The 25063-nt window shown below is 40.6% G+C and overlaps 1 protein-coding gene across 1 annotated transcript in view; it reads left to right on the top strand.

Moving 5' to 3' along the window:
* The window catches only part of KCNB2 (potassium voltage-gated channel subfamily B member 2), a 355801-nt gene extending 331846 nt beyond the window's left edge, over nt 1-23955 (top strand). The window contains exon 2 of the mRNA XM_055318379.1: nt 21573-23955. Within this exon, the coding sequence (XP_055174354.1) occupies nt 21573-23729 (2157 nt within the window). The 3' untranslated portion in view covers nt 23730-23955. The remainder of the gene's footprint in view (nt 1-21572) is intronic.
* Nucleotides 23956-25063: the final 1108 nt, after the last annotated feature.

Below are 25063 nucleotides of genomic sequence, written 5' to 3'. Positions count from 1 at the left end.
ATAAATGATTAGGAGAAAGAGTCTGACCTTTTGAGCAGCCTCACGTACCTAGAAACTTAGTTATTGCTATTTTGCTCAGAAATGCACCACTGATTCAAGTGAGACGAAGCCTAGCAACAATGCTAATCTAAGTACCAAAGAGTGAAAAGGGGGTTTATCTTGAAAATGCTCTCCAGCATTATTGGCAACCAGTGCTGAAAAGCAAGGCCAAATTCAGAATTACAGTGAATATAAATAAAAAGAGAAGTCATTTTATATCTTCTCTTTAGAGTATACCATTTTTTAAAGAAAAGATAGCTTTTATGTAACATCTATATTTCCAGGGGAAACCTAGAGTTTGCTGGAGAGCATGATGGAACAGCGACACCTACTGGTGGGAATGAACCTCACGTCATAGATTTCTATCCTTTATTTTAAGAATGACAGCAAAATTCTTCTTATTATTTGAAATGTCTTGGATATGGACAGAATCTTCCCTTTGGGATATTACATTTTAAAAGGAAAAAAATCATATGTATCCAACTTTTTATGAAACAACTCAAACACAGCATCTCTACTGTCCCTTATAGGAATACCAAGCTACTTTTTAGGATCCTGCATCAATCCACTATGTTTGGGGGAGGCAAACACCAGGCTGGGTGCAAGGTCCCTGGGGCCTTTCATTACTCTCATCTCGACTCAACAGACCATGACTGAACACTTGCATTCCAAGGATAAGTAAGAGAGTGGCCTATCCCACAAGGCACTCCCAACTCAGAAGCCAGGAGCTAAGATGCTCATCATGCTTGGCATCTGAGAGTGGGCCTCAGGAGCTCCTCATCCAGTCTGGAGCTCCCAGAAATCACACCTGGTCTAATAAGATCAGACCTTCTGGTCTCTTCTGGGGCACTCAGATGTTACTTCGATTCCTTAGAATTTTTGATTCCCTCAAAAATTTCATGAATGGTTAATCATTTAAATTCTCTCCTATACCATGTCAGTTGGTTGGAGTTGGGATTGTACTTTGATAAACTTTCTAAGTTTTGTCTAAGAGAAGGAGTTCAGAAGGAATAAATGGATGGAAAATGAAGTTTAGGAGAGAGAAGAAAACCTTGCAGGGAGTGGGAATATCACTCCTCTTTTGCTTGGGTTCCATTAATTAAAACACTTTGGATTCTGTTTAAACTTCCTAGCAAGAACCATGTATAATTGAAAAACCTTTATAGCTTTAGGAGAAAGAGTTCTCAGTTGGGTTGTTGGGATGCAATGGTTTATTTTGCCTTGTTTTTGTTTCAATGTGGAATTTGGAGGTAAAGTAAAAGAACTTGCCTACCTGAAAGTGCAATTGAATGATGTAAAAGTGATTAAGGCACCCAGTGATCCAAACAAGATAGTTTCATCTATGGGGAGATAAGAGTATTGAAAACAAGTTAATGAGGAATGTGCATATTGCATTGAAAATATAGCCAATTATGTACTACTATAGCCAATATGTACTACTAAATATTAAAAATAAATTTATGAATACTGTTGATTAGAAAAAAATTATTGATTAAATTTTATTTATTAAGCACTTAAGTATAAGCATTATGTTTAGAGCTCTAAAGAAAATGTCTCGATCAAATCTGTCCTGACCATTGAGAAGTTGTAATCCAGAGTGGGGAGATGAGACAAATGACTAATTGATAAGATCATAGGAAAGGGCAGCCTGGGTGGCTCAGTGGTTTGGCGCCGCCTTCGGCCCAGGGTGTGATACTGGAGACCTGGGATTGAGTCCCACGTCAGGTTCCCTTTATGGAACCTGCTTCTCCCTTCTCTCTCTCTCTCTCTCTCTCTCTCTCTCTCTCTCTCTCTCTTTCTCTCTTATATGAATAAATAAATAAAATCTTTAAAAAAAAAAGGAAAATAGGTCTTATAGGATGAATGAATAGAAGTTAGGGATTTGAATGTGGAGCTTGAGGAAGAAGACTTGTATATGAACATTGATACAGACATACAGAACTGGGGGAAAAACTTTAACTCCCAGGCCAGAAAAATGAAATAAAGACTGTATGGATAGAAAAATCAAGAGGGATTTGTGGCAGGAAGTTCAGATGGAAGGTGACATCATAAGCTTCCTTTTTCAACTGTTAAGACTAGAGGAACCAATGAATATGTAGTGGAAATATCACCTAGGAAGTTGGAAATGTATAACTGGTTTCAGGAAACAATTTCTAAATCAGGAAATCTATGGAAAGAATCCATGAAATTTTGAAATTTTGTGAAACCCCCCCAAAAAAAATTCCTGTGTAAAGAACTTATATTAATTTGTTTATATTAGGGATTAATTTGAAATCACTTTCACTCCCATGTGCTTTTGTAGAAGGTTAGTTCAATATAAAATGTTGTTCATTATAAAGGAAGCTTCTAGACATAAAGAGCAATAAATCATTAAGCTAAGAAGGAAAAATTTCCTTCTGAGACTTTTTCAGTGATTACTGAAATTGAGAAATCGTCTGTTTAGAGAGTGAATAAAATGAAATAAACTCATCTACGGCTAAGAGAAACCAAGAATCAAAAGGTTGAATTTAGCACCAAATATACTTTCAGTGGAAGAGAGTAAACACTATAATCAGTTGGCTAAAAGCAGTCATTAATATGTGAGATATCACCCTTATTAAAATGTTCAGATAAAAAAGAAAGCCAAAAAACAATGTAAATAAGAGGGAATTTATTTATACTACCCTTAAGTGAGTATATGGTCATTTTATTAAAAACAAAAAATAAATTCCAAAGTCAAAAGCCTGAGACCTAATCAATAGGTCAACATTATCTAAAATATCCTTAATTGACAAGTGTACACCACGTGAAAGAACCAAGTATTTAGGTTCAGTTCAAGCAGAATTTGTATTCTGCTAGTGAGGTTGAGATTAGGTGAGAAAAAAGAATATTACTTACCATTCATTTAAGTGGTAAATTTTTTTGAAAAAATGATGATTCCTGATACCAAAGCACATTTCACCAATAATATCAGCCTTGTAATAAGGTACAGTGGGTATATAACTTTTAAAAAGTTCTACAGATCAAAAATATCTCTATTGCCTGAAATTCTACAGATGAGGTTATACTCATTTGGGTCAGGATACAAGCCAGCTCTCATGGTGGCATCAATTTGGTAGAACATGAGCCAGAGGTAAAGGCTACTGGACAGTATTTCTATAGAGAATGGAGACGGTGGAAGGAAGGGGCAGCAGCAGGATGTGCTTTGATGGAGACCCCGGAGCAGCCCCCCAGAGGCTGAGAACTTGACCCTACAAGGCAAGGGAAGGGAAAGGCATGAATGTGAAAGGTACAGAGAGAGGGTAGAAGAAGAAGCAGGCTGAAGGGAGCCCAGAATAAATAAAACTTGCCCCACAACATCTCCCAGACTAACCTGGAATGCCAATATGCAATGGGCCAATTATGTTCTCATTTTCAACCTACCTAGTCATGGTTTTGCAGAGAGCAAATTAGTTCTTTTCAGCCCATTTCTATTGTGAATTTTGGTGTTCTTTGTTTTTCTGCCAAATACGTGGTACCTGACAATCTCCCAACCATATCATTAGGATGAGAACTTTAAAGCAAAAAGATCAAGCAGCATAAAAGTTGTGTCTTCTGCAGCAGTGCTAAGCCATCATTTGCCTGTGCTTTGTTCTCTTGTCTGCTTAGATTTTCAGAAGCAAAAACCTACTATTTATGCAATGAGAGAATGGGGCTGTGGGAATGACACTGAGTTATTATTATTATTATTATTATTATTATGTTAACTCTTTTATTTATATAGAAAGCTTAGAATTTGTTTTACTCAGCTTATTGTCTTAGGAAATAAGATTTGGAAACTCTAAGGGCCACAGATGGTATTTGTTAGATTTGCATTTGCATAAATAAAAATTTGATGAGATAACACACATATTCAATGGGCTTTCTTTGGGTTGAGTACTCAGACCTGGACAAAATCCTAGAAAATGCTTTTTAAGAAATTCTGAACCAATTTATAAATAATGTGACAAAATGAATTTTATATACTTTATTATGTTTATCTAAATGATCTAAAACCATAAAATAATACCCTGATACTATGAGAAAACCAATGATTCTGTTTCTCCCAGAGCCAAAACCTCTCAGCCTCTTAGAGGCCAGTTAATGTGGTACCACTGGTTGGTGACAGCCAGGCCTCACTGGATTGCAGTTTTATGTGTTAGCTTAATATAATGTGTTTAGTTATGCCCTCTGCCTGTTTGGGAAGGTCAAATTTTAGCTTTTTGGCATATATAAAACTGACCTGGCACTTAGAAGACCTAGAAGTGTAAAAGACAAAGCTGTGCTCAATAACCAACTCTGCAAACAACAGCTGTGGCCACAAATAAAATAGCCATTTATTTGTGAGTAAATAGTGTGGAAAAGACATAGGTCTTTTCCAGCATGTCCTCAAACACAGGAGGCAATGTTTATCAGTTTTCTTGTCTCCAAAGGAGAGAGACAGCTGTTTATGTATATGCAGGCATGTGTTTGTATGTGTACATATGTTATACCATGAAATGAAAGTGCTTCTATGAAAAATGTCCACCTCTTCACATATTTATGTGTCTTCAGCACCACATGGAAGGACAGCGCCACCTGATTTGTAGCACAGATGAGTTTCCCATTGTCCTGTCCACTAACTCTCCTTTCCACGGTGGCCCCCTATGGAGTATCCCCTATGGCATATCCACAGAACCCCAAGTCTCCAAAAAACCCATTTTGAAAACCGAAGAAGGAAGTGATTCTCAATATGGAGATCAAGAAGGATTATTTTAGAAAACATAGCGCTTAAACTGAGCCTGATTCAAAACACAGAACATATGCTTCTGAACAGACATTCCTTCCTGCCATGAGAAGGAAAGATGTGTGGTAGCCTTCAGACCTGATCCTCTACCTCCCTTCGCAGCTGGTGAATATTTTACCAGCTGTAGGAAAGGAGGCATGGCCAGAGGCTTTGACAGGGTGACTATGTATAAATCAACAACTGACAGACTTCTACCTAAAAAGTAAGAAATTCAGACATGAGAAGATTAAGGCTATATATGAAACAGATCTGAAAACTCTTCATAATACAATCGGTATATTTTTGTATGTAGACTAAATATCTGGGCTGTTGAATTTTGCATTGCTAACCAGGAATCATTGTAGACATAAGTCTTCGTCTGTGAAAACTATTTGTTGAATATGTAGAGTAACATTAGCCACTGTTAAATAAGCACCTACTGGATGCTGTGTATATTTAAGCTCTAACCTAGATCTTATCAGCTCTATTTCCCGAAGAGTAGATGCCTCACAGTTGTATGAGTGACAGACTGGGATTTGAATCTAAAACATGACCTATAAGCTAAGACTATAGTTTAAAATGATGGAATCAATTAAATTATTTTAATATTAATTATTTAGGTCATATATGACTCTTATGGGATAAACATGTATGTAATCAAAAATCAAGTCTTTTATTTTGAGACAAATCATCTCCCTGAAAAATCCACATGATATTTAGAAACCAATATCAAACAATGGTCTATATCAATAATGTCAACTTCTATTCAGTTTTGAATTATTTAATTCAGAGGTTAATTTTTTAAAAGTCCTGAGGCACCTGGGTGGCTCAGTCAGTTAAGCATCTGCCTTCTGCTCATGTCATGATCCTGGGATTAAGCCCAGGTTAAGTCAGGTTCCCTGATCAGCAGGGAGTCTGCTTCTCCCTCTCTCTCTGCCCCTCCCTGCCGCTTGTGCTCTTTCTCTGTCAAATAAATAAATAAAATCTTTTTTAAAATAAATTAAATAAATGTAAAAGTCCTAAAATGGCAATAATAACCAGGCAGGGTTTAATATATGACACTTCCTTGCAACAAAAGTATATAACCATATGAATTTTATAAGAGGTTTGCAAAATAGATTTGCTCGTTATTAATGACAATTTCTCATTCCAGCTTTATCCTAGAAAATATCATGAAGTAAACTCCTTGGATCCATTTAAAACCCAAATAACAAGCACAAAAAGTAGTGAATAAAAAATCAGAAATCTAAATGTCAGAACTAAGAAAGGGTCTATATGAATATGCCACAGAAGCTATATAAAGGTAGATATAAGTTGTCAAAGTCCTAAGTCAGAGTAATATTGAAACGCTAAGAGTTTGTCCTTGGTGGGGAGTAGGCTTCCTTCTCTCTCATTGATAGAAATTATCTGAAACTCAGCTTGGGAAACATTAGCATCATGTTACCTTTATATAAGTCATTAAAATAAAATAAGTATAATTTAATGACTATTGTTACCATTATTTAGGAGTAGGAATTACAGTTCAATAAACACTTGACAAAACATTACTCATCTCCCTGATATTCTCTGATGCTGGTTATGGGGCACCTAGGTGGCACATCGATGGAGCTGCGGACTCTTGGTTTTCAGCTCAGGGCATGACTTCAGGGTCATGGGATCAAGCCCCACGTCTCACTCACCTCAATCTGCTTGTTACTCTCCCTCTGCCCTTCCTGCTAGTGGTCTCATAATCTCTCTCTCAAATACATAAATCTTTTATAAAATGCTGTTTATGACTCAGAACTGATTTATGATCCACGAAGGGGTTGCTTCTCACAGTTTGAAAAATGCTATGCAAAAGAGCTGAACATGGGCCCTTCACTGGCTCAGCCAGTAGAGCATGAGGCTCTTGCTCTCAGGGTCATGAGTTCAAGCCCCACATTACCCATATTAGGGGTAGAGTTTACTTTAAATAAATAAGTAAAACGTAAATACGTAAGTCATTTTCAGAAGGTGCTGTATGTAGGTAGCTGTTTTGGAAGGACCCACTTACAGAGAGACAGAGATACACAGTACACTTACTAGTGCTTTTTATGTAAAAATTGGTTTATCTAGACAACACATTTAACTTATAAACCAACACTACAGAAAATGTCCTAAAACTGAATTTGTAAATTCCCTAACATCAGGAATGAGTCCTCTTGGCTCAGTCAGTTGAGCATCTGCCTTTGGCGCAAGTCATAATCCCAGAGTCCTGGGATCAATCCCCACATCCAGACTCCCTGCTCAGAGGGGAGACTGCTTCTCCCTATCCCTCTGCTGCTCTCTCTGCCAAGTAAAAAAATAAAATCTTTTAAAATAAAATAAATTTCCTAACATCAGAGAATTTTCTTATTGCCTACTTTACCACTTTAATCTGTTATTTTGTAGTATTTCCTTACTTATCTTTCTCCTACATCCTGCTGGTGTAAGTGACTTCCATAGCTTCTGGACCTACATGTTCTAACTTGTGGCTGCTACTTAGAATGCAGGTGTTAATTACCTACTTAACAAATCCTACTATTTACTCCCAACAGTAAATACAACTTAGTTTCTCCCAATTAAACTGTTTTTCCTGCTGACTAAGGTTCCAAACCTCTTTGATTTTCCACTCCTTTGCACATAACATTAAATCCACTTTTGAAGGAAATCTGTGGAATGGCTTTGTGTGTTCTCAGCTCTAACACTAGAGACTGGACCCTCTCCATTGAAAAATACAGCCTGACTATTGGTTTCCCAGGGCTTCTGCAACAAAATGCCACAAACTGGGTGGCTCAAAACAACAGAAACATATCCCACCACAGCTCTGGAAGCTAGAAGTCTGCAATCCAGGTGTCAGCAGGGCCCTTGCTGCCTCTGGAGGCTCTACAGAGGAATCCTGCCCTGCCTTGTCCTAGCTTCTGGTGGTTGTTATCGATTCTAGGATTCCTTGGCTTAGAGCCATATCACTCTAATTCCTGCCTCCACTGCCACATAGCTATCTTCCCTTCGTGTGTCTTTCTGCATCTCTCCAGTCCTCTTTAGAAAGACAACAGTCATCTTATTTAGGACCCACTCTAACTGAATATGTCTCCATCTTAATTACATCTGCAAATAAGGTCACATTCTGAGGTTCTGGATGTACAGGAATTTAGGAGGGCACTATTCAATCCAGCATGCTGACTCTCCAAAAGGACCAGACATTTATCTCTACGAGACTTACTGAAATCAGTCGGCAGCATCCACAGAAATGAGCTCAGTGGCAACTACATAGGGAACAGTGTGCTAACTTCTAAGAGGAAGTTGTAAGAATAAAATTCTTCTGCTTCTAACGATATATACTAGTTAATAATTCTGCCCCAAACCCTGGAGTCCATAGGGAAAAAAAATGTATTTGGTTAGTGTAAAAATATTGGCATTTCTATGGAATTGTATAACCTCTAGAACACTCTCACATGCACCATGTAATGTCATCATCACTACAACCCAGTAATGTAGATGAAATTGTCACGAGTAGCCCCAGGCTACACAAGGAGAAACGGTGGCTCCAGTCTTTACTTGGGTCATGTGATTAATTTAGTAATGTAGACCCGGGGAGAAGGTCAGGTCCTCTGACTCCTATCCCAGCATTCTTTCTACGGTCAAGCTCAAGTGTATTATGTGAAAGTGTTTAAAGCAATGACTGTCAACTGCAGTCTGGACAGGAGGTCAGGGAGGAATTGGAGACCGCGTTAGCATCACCTATGGGGCTTTTTTCTAGTAACTATACCCACTCACCCCAGAACCTCTGAATAGTGTTAAAAACTGAGATCCAGTTTAAAAATCTGCAGAAGAGCCTCCTGAAGCTGATTTTTTGATTGGCATGCTTTTGTGCCTTAGGTCAGGCCTTCTCAAATTTCAATGTGCATATGAACCCCTTGGGAATCTTGTAAGGACAGATTCCGATTCAGCAGGCCCCAGATGGGACCTCAGATTCTTCTGCATTTCCAGTAAGCTCCCAGGTGATCCTGCTGATTCAGGATCACATTTTGACAAGGCCTTATATAGTCCTCCTGAGAGAACCCAGGAGTGACTCTATACGGATAACAGAATGTGTCTGTGTGATTGTAGGAAATGACCACATCCAACAGCTGTAAAAAGCAGGACCCCCTGCCCAGTAAACACCTCCTCAGTTCCTGATAAGTACAAACATGCTTGAGCCCATTCACATCATTCCACGATTGTTGCTGTCCAAACAAGCCAAGCAGGATTCAGGTAAAGGCCCTTGTTTGTGGTGCTCATGAAGAGCACCTGTCATTGGACAAAGGGAGCATCACGGAGCTGCTGCTGCTTTCTGGCTCTGGGACCCCACAGCAGCCTCCAGGAGCATATATGTAAAGCACACCCTGCAAGTATTCTGGAAGCACAGCTGGATTGGCTCTCCTCTCACTGTTCCTTTGGCAGAGCTGCTCCATTTCAGAGTGGCCCGCATGTGTCATCCGTTTTCTGCCATTCTATAATGTGGTCTTGATGATGCTGACCCCAAAAGTACTTTTCAGAAGAGGTTTGCTGCAGAGATTCATTAAAAGGAAAATAATGATTTCATTATGGCTTTGGGGCTTTTTTTTTTCCCCCTGAAACTACTGGGTCGCAGTCTTTAGGTATAGGGATAATGGTGGAAATAAATCCTTGCCTTTCTCTGTTGATGGTGATTGATGAGCTGATGAGGCCAATGAGGTGTCCAAGGAACAAAGCCAGGTTTCAATGGCGCTTTAAATCTGAAAATTTAGAAGACTTCCTTGCAGAAATTGGAAGTTGGAGTGGGTGAGAAATAGTTCAACAAATGAGCGTACTTTCAGCTAGTATAAATGGGTGCCCCCACTAGTCTTTGCCCACTGTGATTGCAGAAAGTACACTTCAGGTAAAATTTTATAAAAGAAAATAGCTCTGGCAAATAATAGTGTGTGTCTTGTAATGTTTTCCTGTACCAATAAACTGTTGTTTAACTCTAAGAGAGAAATTTTTCTATTTCTCTTCCAAACCCTGAAGTGCTTATTAGAATTTTTTTTGATATGAAGAAATACTACTTTCAAAGAAAGTGACAATTTAAGTAAAGGATCACTCTGAGCTTCGTACTCACTTGAGATACTCAACGGAGATACGTTGGGGGCGCTGTCTTCCTGGTAAACTGAGTCATAAACATGGGGGTTCCTAGACTCGCCATCTGTGAAGATGAGGTGAGGTTGAGATCACCTTATCAGTAATTTAGTGATGTACTTCCTTCTGGAACCACTGCAGTAGAAAATTCTGCTCTTCAGTTGCTCTTCTACCCCAGTCAGCCCAGAAAGTCTGATCCCTCCTGAATGATGAGCCCAGAAGAATGCTAAGAAATCATCTGGAGGGAGAAGCAGAAAGGGATTTAGCAGGGCTTCTGAATACTTGGGAGATAAGGAAGGAACAAAGGAACATAATCTAGGATGCACTCATTGCTCCCTGAGGTGTCATATCTGGATTAAAGTGCCAAGTCCTTTGGGGCCTCACCCTTCATCGTTCATTGCCACCACTTAGAAATGGGGGTGCTCCTGAATAAGGAGACCTACCAGAGGTTTACATTTGCACCTTAGCCTCAATAGCTAGAAACCCCAGAGAAGCCTCTAACTGGAGCTCATCTACAATTTCCTGACTCGCAGGAGAAAGGTGATTTTAACCTGGAATCATAAGTAAGCTGTTAACTCTAAAATGTGCTTGCAAAATAGGTCAAGCAAGAGGGCATTGGGTCAATAACTGTTACCAAGTTAAAGTAGAAGAGACAGTACACTGCTTTTCTTTTTAGTCTTTGTTTTTCCTTTGCTTTATGTTTTGCTATTTCCTTGTGGCTTAGAATGTAAAATCAATTGTTAAAAAGTTTTGTTCTGAATATATATTTATCTTTTGTATTGCTAAAAAAAAAAAAGTCCTCCACGTAATTGGTGATCTTTCTAAATTGCAAATCTGAGCATGCTGTTCCCTTGCTTAAATTTTTGTTTGTTTTTTGGTTTTATTTTTTACTCCTTACCCCTCAAAATTTAGCAAGCATCAGAATCACCTGGAGGACTTACTAAAACACAAATTTCTGGGCCTTCCCCAGTTTCTGATTCAGTAGTTAGGGAGTGAAGCCTGAGAAATTGCAGTTCTAACAAGTTATCACTAAATGCTGATGCTGCTGGTCTGGGACCACACTTGGAGGAAAACTGGCCTTTCAGGGATTCTTCATCCGTGCATCAAGTGACCTTCAGAATTTGTTCATTGCCTAATTTCCCAGAAGCATCCACACCTACCCATCTCTATACCTCCACCAATCACACTTTACTACTCAGGTCCCTGAAATCAGCATTGTGGGAAGGTTGTGCAAGTATCGCACTGCACAAATGATGGAAGTGTCATTCACATGATCTCTTTATTAGTACCCTCTGCAGTTGACTAGTGCACAGCCTACACCCTTACACATAGCAGCCCTGAAATCACTGCTCCATGTCATGCCTCCTTATAGATGTCCCCAGTCATACAAAATTACTTGGAATTTTCCTTTTTTTAAAAGATTTTATTTATTTATTCATGAGAGACACAGAGAGAGAGAGAGAGGCAGAAACATAGGCAGAGGGAGAAGCAGGCTCTCTTCAGGAAGCCCAAAATGGGACTCCATCCTGGGACTCTGGGATCATGACCCAAGCCAAAGGCAGATGCTCAACTGCCGAGCCACCCAGGCATCCCTTACTTGGAATTTTCTGAGAAAACCATATGGTTTGGGTTTCAAAACCTTTACCCACCTAGTCCTCTTGGCCTGTAATACTCATTATTTTCTTTTCTGCATGGCAACTTCTATTCATCCTTTGTTCATCTACCCCCTCTCAAAGAGTAGATTTATGATTAGAATTGTCCTTAGAAGTTCACCTGGGTGGCACAGTTAAGCATCCAACTCTTGGTTTCTGCTCAGGTCATGATCTTGTGGTCATGAGATCGAGCCCCAAATCCAGCTCTGTACTAAACATGGAGTCTGCTTCAGATTCTTTCTCCCTCTCCTTCTTCCTCTCCCTCCACCCCTCCCCCCACTCCCTTATGTGCTCTCTCTAAAATAAATAAATAAAATCATTTTTAAAAATATAAAGAATTGTCTTTAGAGAAAAGGAAACATTTTTTCCAACAGGAAAAGGAAGAAGTTTATAGAATCTGGATACAATTATAAATACTCTAGTGTCCAAAACATTAAGTGTTCAATCTGTTATTTCGCCCTCAGGTTTTCATGAATTATGTTTTCAAAGAACTAGAGAGCTGATAATAAGGGGAAAATGGAGGGAGGCTTATTTCCATTTATTTTGATCTAGTCTGCTCATCTCTAAGATGTGGATTTATATGGATATGGTATTTTAACAAATTAATTTGTAAATAAATATTTTAAATGAAATGTATAGCATTCTTAAGTTTACACTTTTATGACTTTTTCACTTCTTTTCTGTGATGCTTGACTTTTGATTACATGAAATAGTGATGTGCCTGTGCATGTATTTGTATGCCTGTTTGTGTGTATATGTGTGTATTTTTTATTGAGGTATAATTGACTTTTTTATATATAATTGACATTTAACATTCTATTAGTTTCAGGTGAAAAACATAATGATTCGATATTTGTATACACTGTGAAATGATCACCACAGTAAGTCTAGTTAACAATTGTCACCATACATAGTTACAAAAAAAATCTTTTTCTCGTGATGAAAACTTTTAAGATTTACTCCCTTAACAACTATGCCATATAGCAAATATACCACACGCAAATATGCCAGTGTGACTAATTATAGTCACCATGCCGTGCATTACATTCCCATGATTTATTTTCTAATTGGAAGTTTGTACCTTTGACCACCCTCACCCATTTCTTCTCCTTTGGCAACCACCAGTCTGTGGTCCATATCCATCTATGAGGAGTGTTTTGTTTTTTTGTGGTTTGTTTTTTTTTTTTTTGGTTTTGCTTTTGTTTTAGATTCCATATACAAGTTGATATTTGTCTTTCTTGTATGTGTTTTTTAATGGATAGCCTACATTTTTAATTCTTCTCAGTGGCTTAACATTTTATTGCACAAACCTGACTCTACCTTGATTTGTACATGAAACTATCACTTCATTGAATTAACTGCAGATTGCACATCAGACTCAGGGGGAAAAAAATGTGACACAGAAAAGTACAGCACTTTTCTTTAAGAAAATGTATCCTTCTGTGAAGGTGAAGTTCAAAGCTAATGTATAGTCCCAAGCAGGCTTCTTAAAGAATAAGATTAACAACAACAAAAAAAAAAAAACCACCAGCAGTCTACTCAGGATAGTGAAAAGAAGAAAGGATTAATAAAAAGGATAGCTTAAACCTAGGAAAAGATTATGTTGATGAACCTGTAAATCTGATCTGTTATCATAAAATGTTCTATGTATACTATGAATTTCTATTGTTAAAAAAAATCTGTTGCTGGTTAAAGCTTTTAGGTTGACTTTGGGCTGCCTAGAAGTGACGGAACGTGGCTAGGAATCTGTCTTATTCTTCTGTGTGCTCTGTGTTAGGCATTAGAAGAAGTTCAATGAAACATAGGTAGTCAGTGCCTTCCAGAATTCTAAAGTCTTGCTTGAGAAGCAAAATTATTTCCTATGAAATTGTTGAATGAGGGGCACCTGGGTGGCTCAGCGGTTGAGCATCTGCCTTTGGTTCAGGGCGTGATCTTGGATCCAAGATCAAGTCCTGCATTGGGTTCCCTGCGTGGAGCCTGCTTCTCCCTCTGCCTATGTCTCTGCCGTTCTCTCTGTGTCTCTCATAAATAAATAAATAAATAAATAAATAAATAAATAAATAAATGATTTTTTAAATAAAAATAAGTAAATTAAATGTTTATATTCATATAAACATTTACATATATATATATGACATATGAGAGAAAGAGATTATATAAACAGCTAGCCCTTGAACAACATAGAGGTTAGGGGCACTGAACCCCTGCCAGTGAAAAATCCACACATGACTTTCAGCTCCTCAATTCTTCACTAATAGCCTACCGTGGACCAGAAGCCTTCCCAATAATATAAACAGTCACTTAACATATACATATTTTGTATGCTGTGTGTATTAATATCGTATTCTTACAATAAAGCTAGCTGGAGAAGAGAAAATATCATTAAGAAAATTGTAAGGAAGAGAAAACACATTTACAGTCCTGTGCTATATCAAAAAGAAATCTGCATGGAAGTGGACCCATGCAGTTCAGCCCCGTGTTGTCAGGGGTCCACTGTACATATATATATCTAAGAGAGAGATTGAGGAATTAGCTGGCACAACTGTGATGACCAGCAAGTTTGATCCACTGGACATGACAGTAGTCTGGAAAATTCAAGTGAGTGTCGATGTTGTAGTCTTGAACACAAAATCCACAGAGCAGGCCAGGCAGACTGGGAACTTAGGGAGGATTTCTGTGTTGCAGTCTTAAAATGGAATTGCTCCTTTGGGAAACCTGTCTTCATTCTTAAGACCTTCAACTGACTGGATGAGGCCTAGCCACATTGTAGAGGGTAGTCTGCTTTATTCGCAGTCTCCTGATTTGTTAATCACATCTAAAAAAAAAAAAAATACCTTCACCACAACTTCTTGACTGGTGTTTGACCAAACAGGTGGACACCATAGACTAGACAAGTTGACACATAAAATTAAAACCATCACAGTCCTCAAAACAATGTTGTATAAGTAAGTGAAACAAATATTTGTTTTCATATTGTTCTATGTGGCAATACTAAGCCCCAGAAAATTATGGTGCCCAAGGTCACAAAACTAGTAAAGTATATCAGAACAGGATTCAAACTTAAACTTTTCGACCCTGAGCCCCACTTTACTACCACCTTTCTCTACCTCCCAGGCACTTATGAGGCTCTCTGAATCTTCATTTCTTTTTCTGTAAAATGAGAAAAGTAGTATTTCCAAGTTTTCCTTTGAGTGTTCTATGATCCTTTTTTTTTTTTTTACAGCCTAGATACCAAGTTAAATGAAATTCTGTGCAAAGGATAAACTCCACTCATTCTCTTCTTGTGCCCCTCCCCCCAAATCTATCATTCAGAGACTAAATAGAAGAGTCGAAACATTTATGTTGTGCTTTTCGTGGAGATGCTACACAGTCTACAAAACAGGAGAGCCTTGCTCCTTGCCTTTGAGGGGTTCATAGGGGCAGTGATGTTTGTGTTCTGCCCAGCTTAGCCAGTCTCCATTTTCACTCTCTGGCTCCTGAAGACTTCTAACAACGAGTTATCTAGAAAGAAGTTACCCAGTACATTGGAGTGTGTGTAAGGTGAAAGGTATCTCCATCTCACTGTTGCATCTCTCTTGGAAGAGTTACTGAAAGTAACATTAAAGTTTCCTTCACTGCCCTTCCACCTATTAACTTGCTTCCTAATATTGAATCTTTTAAAATAACAGAAATATATCGTGCGTGGGTAGTGAAACAAAGTTTATTCTAGGAGATACCAAGAAACTATCAAATCAGTATCTTTAGCTGTAAGATAACCAAAAACTCTTCTTTCAAAGAAGTGGTTTTGTATGTGAGAATAAAAAAAAAAAAAACCTGAAAGAATAATTTGGTAATATGTGGGACTAGATTGTTTCTCACACCCTACCCCAAACGAAAAGTATTATGCAGGCTGACAGCTTACCTCAGCTTGGGCATGGATGATTAAGTCTTTTCAAACCCCTCATTCAACGGCATACAAATAGGTGTGGGGGAGGATTGAATTTCTGGGTCCTTGTTAGCCACAGGGCAAAAATAATTGAGAAACAACTAGACCTTTCAGTGATGCTCCTTCTTTGCAATGTGTTATGTGGTGTTAGCACGTAAGGGCTTCATGCTTGCCTGTGCATATCAGCTGAGGGTACTCAAGCAGATTCCCTTTTGTCCTGGGAGGGCCAAGGGAACATTCTGGAGAGGAAAGAGCTAGTAGGGGGATCCCTGGGTGGCTCAGTGGTTTAGCGCCTGCCTTCAGCCCAAGATGTTATCCTGGAGACCCGGGATCAAGTCCCACATCAGGCTCCCTGCATGGAGCCTGCTTCTCCCTCTGCCTGAGTCTCTGCCTCTGCCTCTCTCTCTCTCTCTCTCTCTCTCTCTCTCTCTGTCTCTCATGAATAAATAAATAAAATCTAAAAAAAAAAAAAAAAGAAAGATCTAGTAGTCAGCTAAGGGTCACCAGCATAGAGGAAGAGTACTATGTGTTCTAGGAATATGAAAGCTAGATAGAACTGAAAACTTAGAGCAAAAAGCAAAGAATTTGCTTTCTGGTTTGCTACGGTTGATAGTGTCCTGAGAAATAGCTAGAAAGAGAAAACGGGTGGGTGGAAAATCATGATATTCTAATGAACTTCTAGCCTCTTCCCTCAACAGATGGTTTAAACTTTGGCTTCTATGTTCATGCTTTGTCCTTCTTGTGAAAGTAAAAAATTATTCATGCTCTTAATAATGTTTGTCACATGGGGTACCCAGGTGGCTCAGTGGTTGAGCGTCTGCCTTTGGCTCAGGTCATGATCCTGGGGTCCTGAGATCGAATCCTGCATCAGGCTCCCCGCAGGGAGCCTGCTTCTCCTTCTGCCTATGTCTCTGCTTCTCTCTCTCTCTCTCTGCATCTTTCATGAATAAATACAATCTTTAAAAATAATATTAATAATAATAATAAATAATATTAATAATAATAATGTTTGTCACAGGGCTTTTTCTTCCTGTCAGTTTAAATAAGCTGGTTCTCTTCTGAAAATTCTTGTCATCACGTTCTCCATGTTGTTTTCTATTGCTGATCAGGGTTTTGTTTTGTTTTTTTTTTTTAATGAGAAAGCAAGAATGCTATATAGTTAAGAACTGGTACCTCACTTTCACGTTTCAGCCTATATTTATGAAAGAGGAAAGGTTAGGGAAGAGGAGAGAGAATATACCTGCACTGACCTTCTTTGCAAGGCACAGAAGTTTCCATGTGTTTTTGTGGAGTGTTGAATGTCAATGAATCGAAAGCAGACATGAAATTGTATCTAGGGATCCCTGGGTGGCGCAGCGGTTTGGCGCCTGCCTTTGGCCCAGGGCGCGATCCTGGAGACCCAGGATCGAATCCCACGTCGGGCTCCCGGTGCATGGAGCCTGCTTCTCCCTCTGCCTGTGTCTCAGCCTCTCTCTCTCTCTCTGTGACTATCATAAATAAATAAAAATAAAAAAAAAAAGAAATTGTATCTAAATGGGGGATAAACAGTTTAGGCATTTTTTATTTCCTCTTGATGCTGGCCAAAGGCTTTGTCCAGACACATCTCCAGCATTTCTTACACTTATCCCACTTTACATTTTATGGGATGCTTCATGTGCGTCATTTGACCCTTAACAACCCTGTTAGGTAAGCAGGGCAAATGTGGAGCACTTCATTTTGCAAATGAAAGAACTGAAGTTCAGAGAGGGATGGCTTGCCAAGTGGCCCACAGAGATAGAGGCATGTGTTTTAATTCCCTGTCCTGTATTCTTTCCACCATAAAACATCGATTAACATCATTATATCCCTTCAAAGGATATAACATCAACAAGCTGGTACAATTGAGGCAAGTCTCTAACTGCCTTACTTCCTCTCACAAACAGCTATCAATGCAACCAATTTTGGGTGCCTGTTAATGCAAGTGCTAGGAGTCCCAATCTTAACTCCATGTGATCCTGTGAATATCTGTGTTTATATGAGGAATTAAAATTGTTATCCAGGTGATTCAAAAGGAAAGAAAAGTTTTATCCAGAAAAGCGTCTTTTCCCAGTAACTAAATGCTTGGAACATAACAGTGCAATAGCTTTCAAAGTCTTCTCATTTGAATTTTTATTTCTTAAGCAACAAAAGTGTATTTTGGCCATTCAGCCAAATGACAGGATCAGCTGTGACTTGTCCTTGGTTTGGTTTGTAGACATGACAGGGATTAGCAAAATGTGGTGGTTTAGAAAGAGAATCATCACATATGAGAAGTGAAAGGAACCCTGGTGATGATCTAATCCAAGTCTCCAGGGGAGTTGGCCAATATCACACGGATAACTGTTTGCAATTTCTGCATGTCCACTTCATTTGCCATGTGCACGCCTAAGACTGCTTTCTAGAGCTGAGAGAGAATAACCAGCTCTGGAGGCCAGTTGGTGGGGGTGGTAGGAGTTGAAAATCTAACTTGTGCATGGTTAGGATAAACGGAGCAATGCCTAAATGCCATAAGGGTTTGCTGTTAAAAAATATCCATGTTTAGAAGTATATCCTGTAGGGACACATGGGTGGCTTGATTGGTTAAGCATCTGCCTTCATTTCAGGTCATGATCCCAGGGGGCCCTACAATTAACCTCCCTGCTTGGTAGGGGGCCTGCTCTCCTGCTGCTTCCTCACTTGTGCTCTCTCACTCTCTCTCCAATAAAGAGATTAAATCTTTTAAAGAAAAAAAAAAGTATATCCTATAGTTTATAGCAAAATGTCACATTCATTATATTTATTTTGTTTTAAAAACTCTACAATAAAACAATAAACTCACATTTGGTTTATTGCCCTACACATCATCTTTGGTATATATTGAATAATTTGTCTACAGGGCTGTCTTTCTGGGAGAACTCCAAGGTTCACAAGATATTTAAAATAAGCCATTTCTCTAAACTGAGAGCAAATGGATTTTGACAGATTAAATCTGAACATAAGACAGAAAATAATGCACTTTAGTACCAATGGTTTCTTTAACATGAATATGGAATTGCTAAGAGCTTAAGTGTTTGGTTTTTTGCTGTAGTCATTCTTTTCCTTCTAGAATGTACTCCAGGGGTGCCTGGGTGGTACAGTCACTAAGCATCTAATTCTTGGTTTCGGTTCAGGTCATGATCTCAGGGTCATGACATCAAGCCCCATGTCAGGCTCCATGCTCTATGTGAAGTCTGCTTAGGACTCTTTCTCCCTCTCCCTCCCTCCACCCTCTCTCTCAATTCAATAAAATGAATCTTTGGAGAAGAAAAAAAAAAGAAAAGAATGTACTCCAGGTCATGTTGTACATGTGTTGAATTTCCAGGTATCAAAGATAGCCATATGTTTTAAGTTGCCATCAGCTAGACCATAGACTGCGTCAGTACTATACAGTGTTTCATTATTTCCCAAAATAAGCTACCCAAGCCAAATGACCTAAAGTCTAGCTGTGATTATGGAGTCAAGGTAAACTGAAAGTCCACCCTGGACCATCCACTTTTGTTCTTTGTTCAAAAGTATTGGGAGATAATAGAATAGTTTCATCTATTGCTACTTCTCTCCTTGGTCTTTGCAGTGATAAGCATCAGGAAGATGCATCTAAAATGGGCAGGTGAACAGATAAGATATGGAAAATCTAGAATATGGATTGTCAGAACAAGAATGATAGCAGCAATCCCAGAACTTAAAATGCCCTCTTAATATAATATACCTGTTATATGACTGTGTGACCTCCTAGAAAGTACAGAGGGACCTGGTTACTTATGGTAAGAGCACGAGAGTGGATGGGACCTGACCAGTGCCTCCTAAGGAATGTTGTAGGAGCAGAACGTTGCTGGTGTCATCCTGCCATTGGCCTCTGTGGGTGCAGATTTGAGGTGAGCAATCCCAACTTGGCCTTCGTAAACCCTCTGAATCCATCATCCATGGATGCATCTAAACCTTCTGGAAGGACTTCTAACCTTAGCCTCCCCAGTCTCTTAGAATAGGTCGAGGACAACCTTTTTTCTACAGTGATTCATTGATCCACATTTTTCAAGGAAATTCTGAAGTACGCTCAGGCAAAAAGTACTTACCTTAGTTTTGTCCAAGAAAAATATGTAAAATACTGTTCCTTAAGCTAAGGAACGATAAATCTTGATTCAGCATCTGTAACACACTCTGAAATACATTATACTGTGGGTTTACTTGATACTTGTGGTTTTACTTGAGGGGAAAGCTGGAAGCTGAAGAACAGAACAGAAAACAGTGAAAGGTGTCGAGGAGGCCTAAGAGGAGAAAGGGTGAGGAAAGTAACCCAGGAGAAGAGAAATGTACAAGAGTAAAGAGAGGGAAACAGAGGGAGAAAGAACAAGAGAAGACTCTGGTTTACAAGTCCTGATGTCAGAGGCAAACTGATTTTTTCATGATTTCAGGTTTACTGAGCTGTGAGGTCTGAAGCTGCTTAATCATTGTCCCTTGAAATATTTACTGGATCTTTCAATTAAATAGTCACTGCCATGGGGCACCTGGGTGGCTCAGTGGTTGAGTGTCTGCCTTTGGCTCTGGATGTGATCCCAGGGTTCTGGGATCAAGTCCTGCATCAGGCCCCCCATGGGAGCTTCTCCCTCTGCCTATGTCTCTGCTTCTCTCTCTCTCTCTCTGTGTCTCTCATGGATAAATAAAGAAATAAAATCTTTAAAAATAATAAAATTAAATAGTCACTGTCAGGATATCTTTCTCAAAGCTACATATAATATCTGATAGCAGTGGCCGTGCCCAAGATCATGGACAAAGGTCAGAGGAAACCAAGCCAGACCTAATCTAGGTAAGAGGGGCTTCCTACTTCACCAAGATGTGTGTGTCCCAGATGCAGTCTTTACTAAGCAAAAAAGTACTTCCTCCCATTGCTCTCAAATCTTCATCTTCATCCTCAGCTTTATAAATCTCAGCCTTACAGAGATCCCTATGTGGGCTGTCGTATTGTGCATGGCTTCATGGATTTCCCACATACCAGTTCCTGGCCATTGTCTATCCAGACCAAAGTCCTGTTCATTTCAGCCTGTAATGATACGAGTACCTTTCATTCATTTAGCAATATTTGTGTGTCGTGTAATCTTCGCAACAACCACGAAACAGCTATGACTGCTCTCTTTGTTCTACAAATTTGTAAACTGAGCCAATGAGAGGTTGAAAACGTGCCCAGGGTCACCCAGTAAGTGATAAATCCAGACTCAGAGCTCAAGCTGACTAAAATCCAGTCACCCCAGCTTCTCATTTCCCCCTGAGCTCTTCCTCTTTCCTGCCTCATCTGACATCGTGCTATTTCCTCCACGTAAAACGTCTGCCCTGCATCAAAATCACCATGGATGGTCAACAAGCTCTTCTTTCTGGAAGCTTCCTTGACTGAATGAAGTTTGTGCTAATCTTCCTTTCCCACATGATGCCAGCCAGACGTCCACACATCCCAGGGCGAAGGCTCTCCTGAGTTGGCTCTGCCATCAGTGTTTACCGGATAAACAGTATTTGTTGGACGAGAAGCATTGTTGTACTAAGTGCCGTATTATCTCTCCATGTGTGGGTCTGCATTCGTGGTTTTAGTTGTAGAATAAAACTTCTAGAAACCATGAATTCTGTCTAGCATATGTAGCATGTCAGGCGATTCACTTAAAGAAATACAAGCCAGGTGGTTAAGGGAGAAAAATAACAAAACTAAGAGAGGAGAGATTGCTCTTCAAGGCGATTCCAAAGGGTGGTTACTCACACAAACCTGCCTAAGAACGAAGGCGGGGGGTGGGGAGGTAGATATTTTTCTTTTTGCTCAAATTGCTTAGGCCCTGGAATTTAAATGTGTACTACATTGGGCTTCTAAGTAAGATGAACTCATAAAGAGTGAATGTGTTTGCATTAGTTAGGGAATTTTAGGTTGTAACGTTACCTTCCTGGAATATCTTTTTGAGCAATTCCTCTAAAGAACAGCGAATCCGTATGTCTCCCAGCTGCCTAAACAACTAAGAGGATTTGCTAACTTGGACTTGCTTCTCTTTTCCAGATCTTGGCCATCGTGTCTATCCTGTTCATCGTACTCTCCACCATCGCTCTGTCTCTCAACACTTTACCAGAGCTGCAGGAAATGGATGAGTTTGGACAACCCAACGACAACCCCCAGTTGGCACACGTGGAGGCTGTGTGTATTGCTTGGTTTACCATGGAGTACCTCTTACGCTTCCTGTCCTCACCAAATAAGTGGAAGTTCTTTAAAGGCCCACTAAATGTCATTGATTTGCTGGCCATCTTGCCCTATTATGTCACCATCTTCCTCACGGAGTCCAACAAGAGCGTGCTGCAGTTCCAGAACGTGCGGCGCGTCGTTCAGATCTTCCGGATCATGCGCATCCTCCGGATCCTGAAGCTGGCCAGACATTCCACAGGCCTGCAGTCTTTGGGGTTCACCCTCAGACGGAGTTACAACGAGTTGGGCTTACTGATACTATTTTTGGCCATGGGGATAATGATATTTTCCAGCCTGGTTTTTTTTGCTGAGAAGGATGAAGATGCTACCAAGTTCACCAGTATCCCAGCGTCGTTTTGGTGGGCCACCATCACCATGACCACCGTGGGCTACGGTGACATTTACCCCAAGACACTACTAGGGAAAATCGTGGGAGGCCTCTGCTGCATTGCCGGGGTTCTGGTGATTGCCCTTCCCATCCCGATCATCGTGAATAATTTTTCTGAGTTTTACAAGGAGCAGAAACGCCAGGAAAAAGCGATTAAAAGGCGGGAGGCTCTGGAGCGGGCCAAGAGGAACGGAAGCATCGTTTCTATGAACTTAAAAGATGCCTTTGCTCGAAGCATGGAACTGATAGACGTGGCCGTGGAGAAGGCAGGCGAGTCGGCCAGTACCAAGGACTCGGCTGACGATAACCACCTCTCTCCAAGCCGGTGGAAGTGGGCCAGGAAAGCTCTGTCAGAAACAAGCTCCAACAAGTCTTTCGAGAACAAGTACCAGGAGGTGAGCCAGAAGGACTCCCACGAGCAGCTGAACAACACGTCTTCCTCCAGCCCACAGCATCTGAGCGCCCAGAAGCTGGAGATGCTCTACAACGAGATCACCAAGACACAGCCTCACGCCGCCCCGAACCCCGACGGCCAAGAGCAGCCCGACAGGCCATCTGCCTACGAGGAGGAGATCGAAATGGAAGAGGTGGTCTGCCCGCAGGAGCAGCTGGCCGTGGCGCAGGGCGAGGTCATCGTGGACATGAAGAGCACGTCCAGCATAGACAGCTTCACCAGCTGCGCCACCGACTTCACCGAGACGGAGAGGTCGCCCCTGCCACCACTTTCCGCCTCCCACCTGCAGATGAGGTTCCCCCCCGACCTCGCAGGGACCGACGAGCACCAAAGAGCCCGGGGGCCCCCGTTCCTGATGCTCGCCAGGGAGAAGGGGCCCGCGGCCAGGGATGCCATCCTGGAATACGCTCCAGTCGACATAACGGTGAGCCTGGATGCCAGCGGTTCCCAAAGTGGGCTCCACGGCCCCCTGCAGCCCGACGGTGCCTCGGAGAGCCCCAAGAGTTCGCTGAAAGGCAGCAACCCCCTGAAATCCAGATCGCTCAGAGTGAACTTCAAGGAGAACAGAGGCAGCGCCCCGCAGACCCCCCCCAGCACAGCCCGGCCGCTGCCCGTCACCACGGCGGACTTCTCCCTCACCGCCCCGCAGCTCATCAGCACCATCCTCCTAGAAGAAACCCCCTCCCAGGGAGACAGGCCCTTGCTGGGCGCCGAGGTCTCGGCACACTGTCAGGGACCTTCCAAGGGGCTGACCCCCCGGTTTCCCAAGCAGAAACTCTTTCCTTTCTCATCAAGAGAGAGGAGGAGCTTCACCGAAATAGACACTGGCGAAGACGATGACTTCTTAGAGCTCCAGGGGCCCGGGCAGGACAAGCAGGCCGAGCCCAGCCCTAACTGCTTTGCAGATAAACCTAGCGACGGAAGAGACCCTTTAAGAGAAGAGGCCTGTGTGGGCTCTTCCTCCCCCCAGGACACCAGTCACAACTGTAGGCAAGACGTTTACCACGCTGTGGCTGAAATGAAAAAGGACAGTAGTCAAGAAGGGTGCAAGATGGAAAACCACTTGTTTGCCCCAGAAATTCATTCCAACTCGGGAGACACAGGTTATTGTCCCACACGTGAAACCAGCATGTGACTAGTTACAAAAGCAATAATAATCATAATAATAAAACACTTGTTTCTTAAAAAACCGGGTAATAATGCCTGTGAACTAAAAACATGGGAAGCCCCTGTCCCCCTCAAAAAAAGTGCATAAAATGTTATTTTTGCATGGCATGAACAGTTTAGTTTAAGTACTGTTTAAATAAAGAGTCAAGACTGCATTTTGTAACAAACAGACAAAAATGACTGAGGAACAGTGAACAAATAAAGAGAGCTCTATTAGGAACCAGTATTCTGCAATGTCTGACATTTTTGGTCCTTTCATTCCACATTGTAGACAGATTGTCGACTTTTACCTTTTCTGTTACAATGAATTTTAGAATTTGCACATGAAAGGATGAAATGTCATTGCATGCATTCATAATTATGAGGACCAAGGTGCTTTGAGCTGGCAAAATGTGTACCTTTGTAAATAATGGGACCCGGGATGCAAAATTGTCAAGAACCTCTGGAAACAAGTTTCTGAGACACAGGTACTTCCTTCTCAGCTACTGCCTGGAGAAGCTGTACAGACTTCTTGTTGCAAAATTGCAACCTCTTCTTAAACCCTCTCACATATCTTGCTTTGGGTTATAAAGCTCTTAAAAGTACATTTGTTTAAAGGAATACAGTATTTTTATTGTGATATAATTCATAGGGTGCATTTTTCTTTTGTGCTTCTGCTTAGTTCTGGCATTTGTGCTTTATTTATAAATCATGAAAACAGGCAAGATTTAATGACCAGATTATCAACAAATTTTGAATTTAAGCTTGAAATTTTGCCAATTATATATCCAAATTTTACCACAGCCTAAAAACCTGAAAATATGTCAAAGATTCTCATACAACTCAACTTTTTTTTTTTAAAATGCCACTCCACATTTGGAAATTGGGTTTGTTTTTGGGTTTTGTGTCTTTTTTTTAGTTGTATGTTGGCCATCAAAAAAGGACGGTATTTTCCACTTGTAGCCGACATGAACTTCTCTATCTAAAGAACTAAAGATAGAATGCAGATATGCCAAAATGGGAATTCCAAAAAGTGACTTTTGACAAACTAAAAGCAAAACTTTTTATTAAGTGAGACTGCTGTCCCTCTCATAGTTAGTTGGGTTCAGAAATGAGCTACCATAAAAGGAGCCCAGTATTTCCCAGTGAGGGGAGAGAACACTGTGGCAGGAGGAGTGTTACAGACGCCAGTGGGCACCTGCCAGTAACTGCAGCAGCTAGAAACACCCGTTCACCTTTCCAACGTCCCCAAGCGTCATCAAGACTATCCTTGTTGAAAGTCACTTCCAACACTTTCTACTGAAAACACTGAAATCCAGAGGA

The sequence above is a fragment of the Nyctereutes procyonoides genome, unplaced genomic scaffold, assembly GCF_905146905.1.
Source record: "Nyctereutes procyonoides isolate TBG_1078 unplaced genomic scaffold, NYPRO_anot_genome, whole genome shotgun sequence".
Classification (NCBI taxonomy): domain Eukaryota; kingdom Metazoa; phylum Chordata; class Mammalia; order Carnivora; family Canidae; genus Nyctereutes; species Nyctereutes procyonoides.
This window is presented reverse-complemented; position numbering and strand designations above follow the sequence as displayed.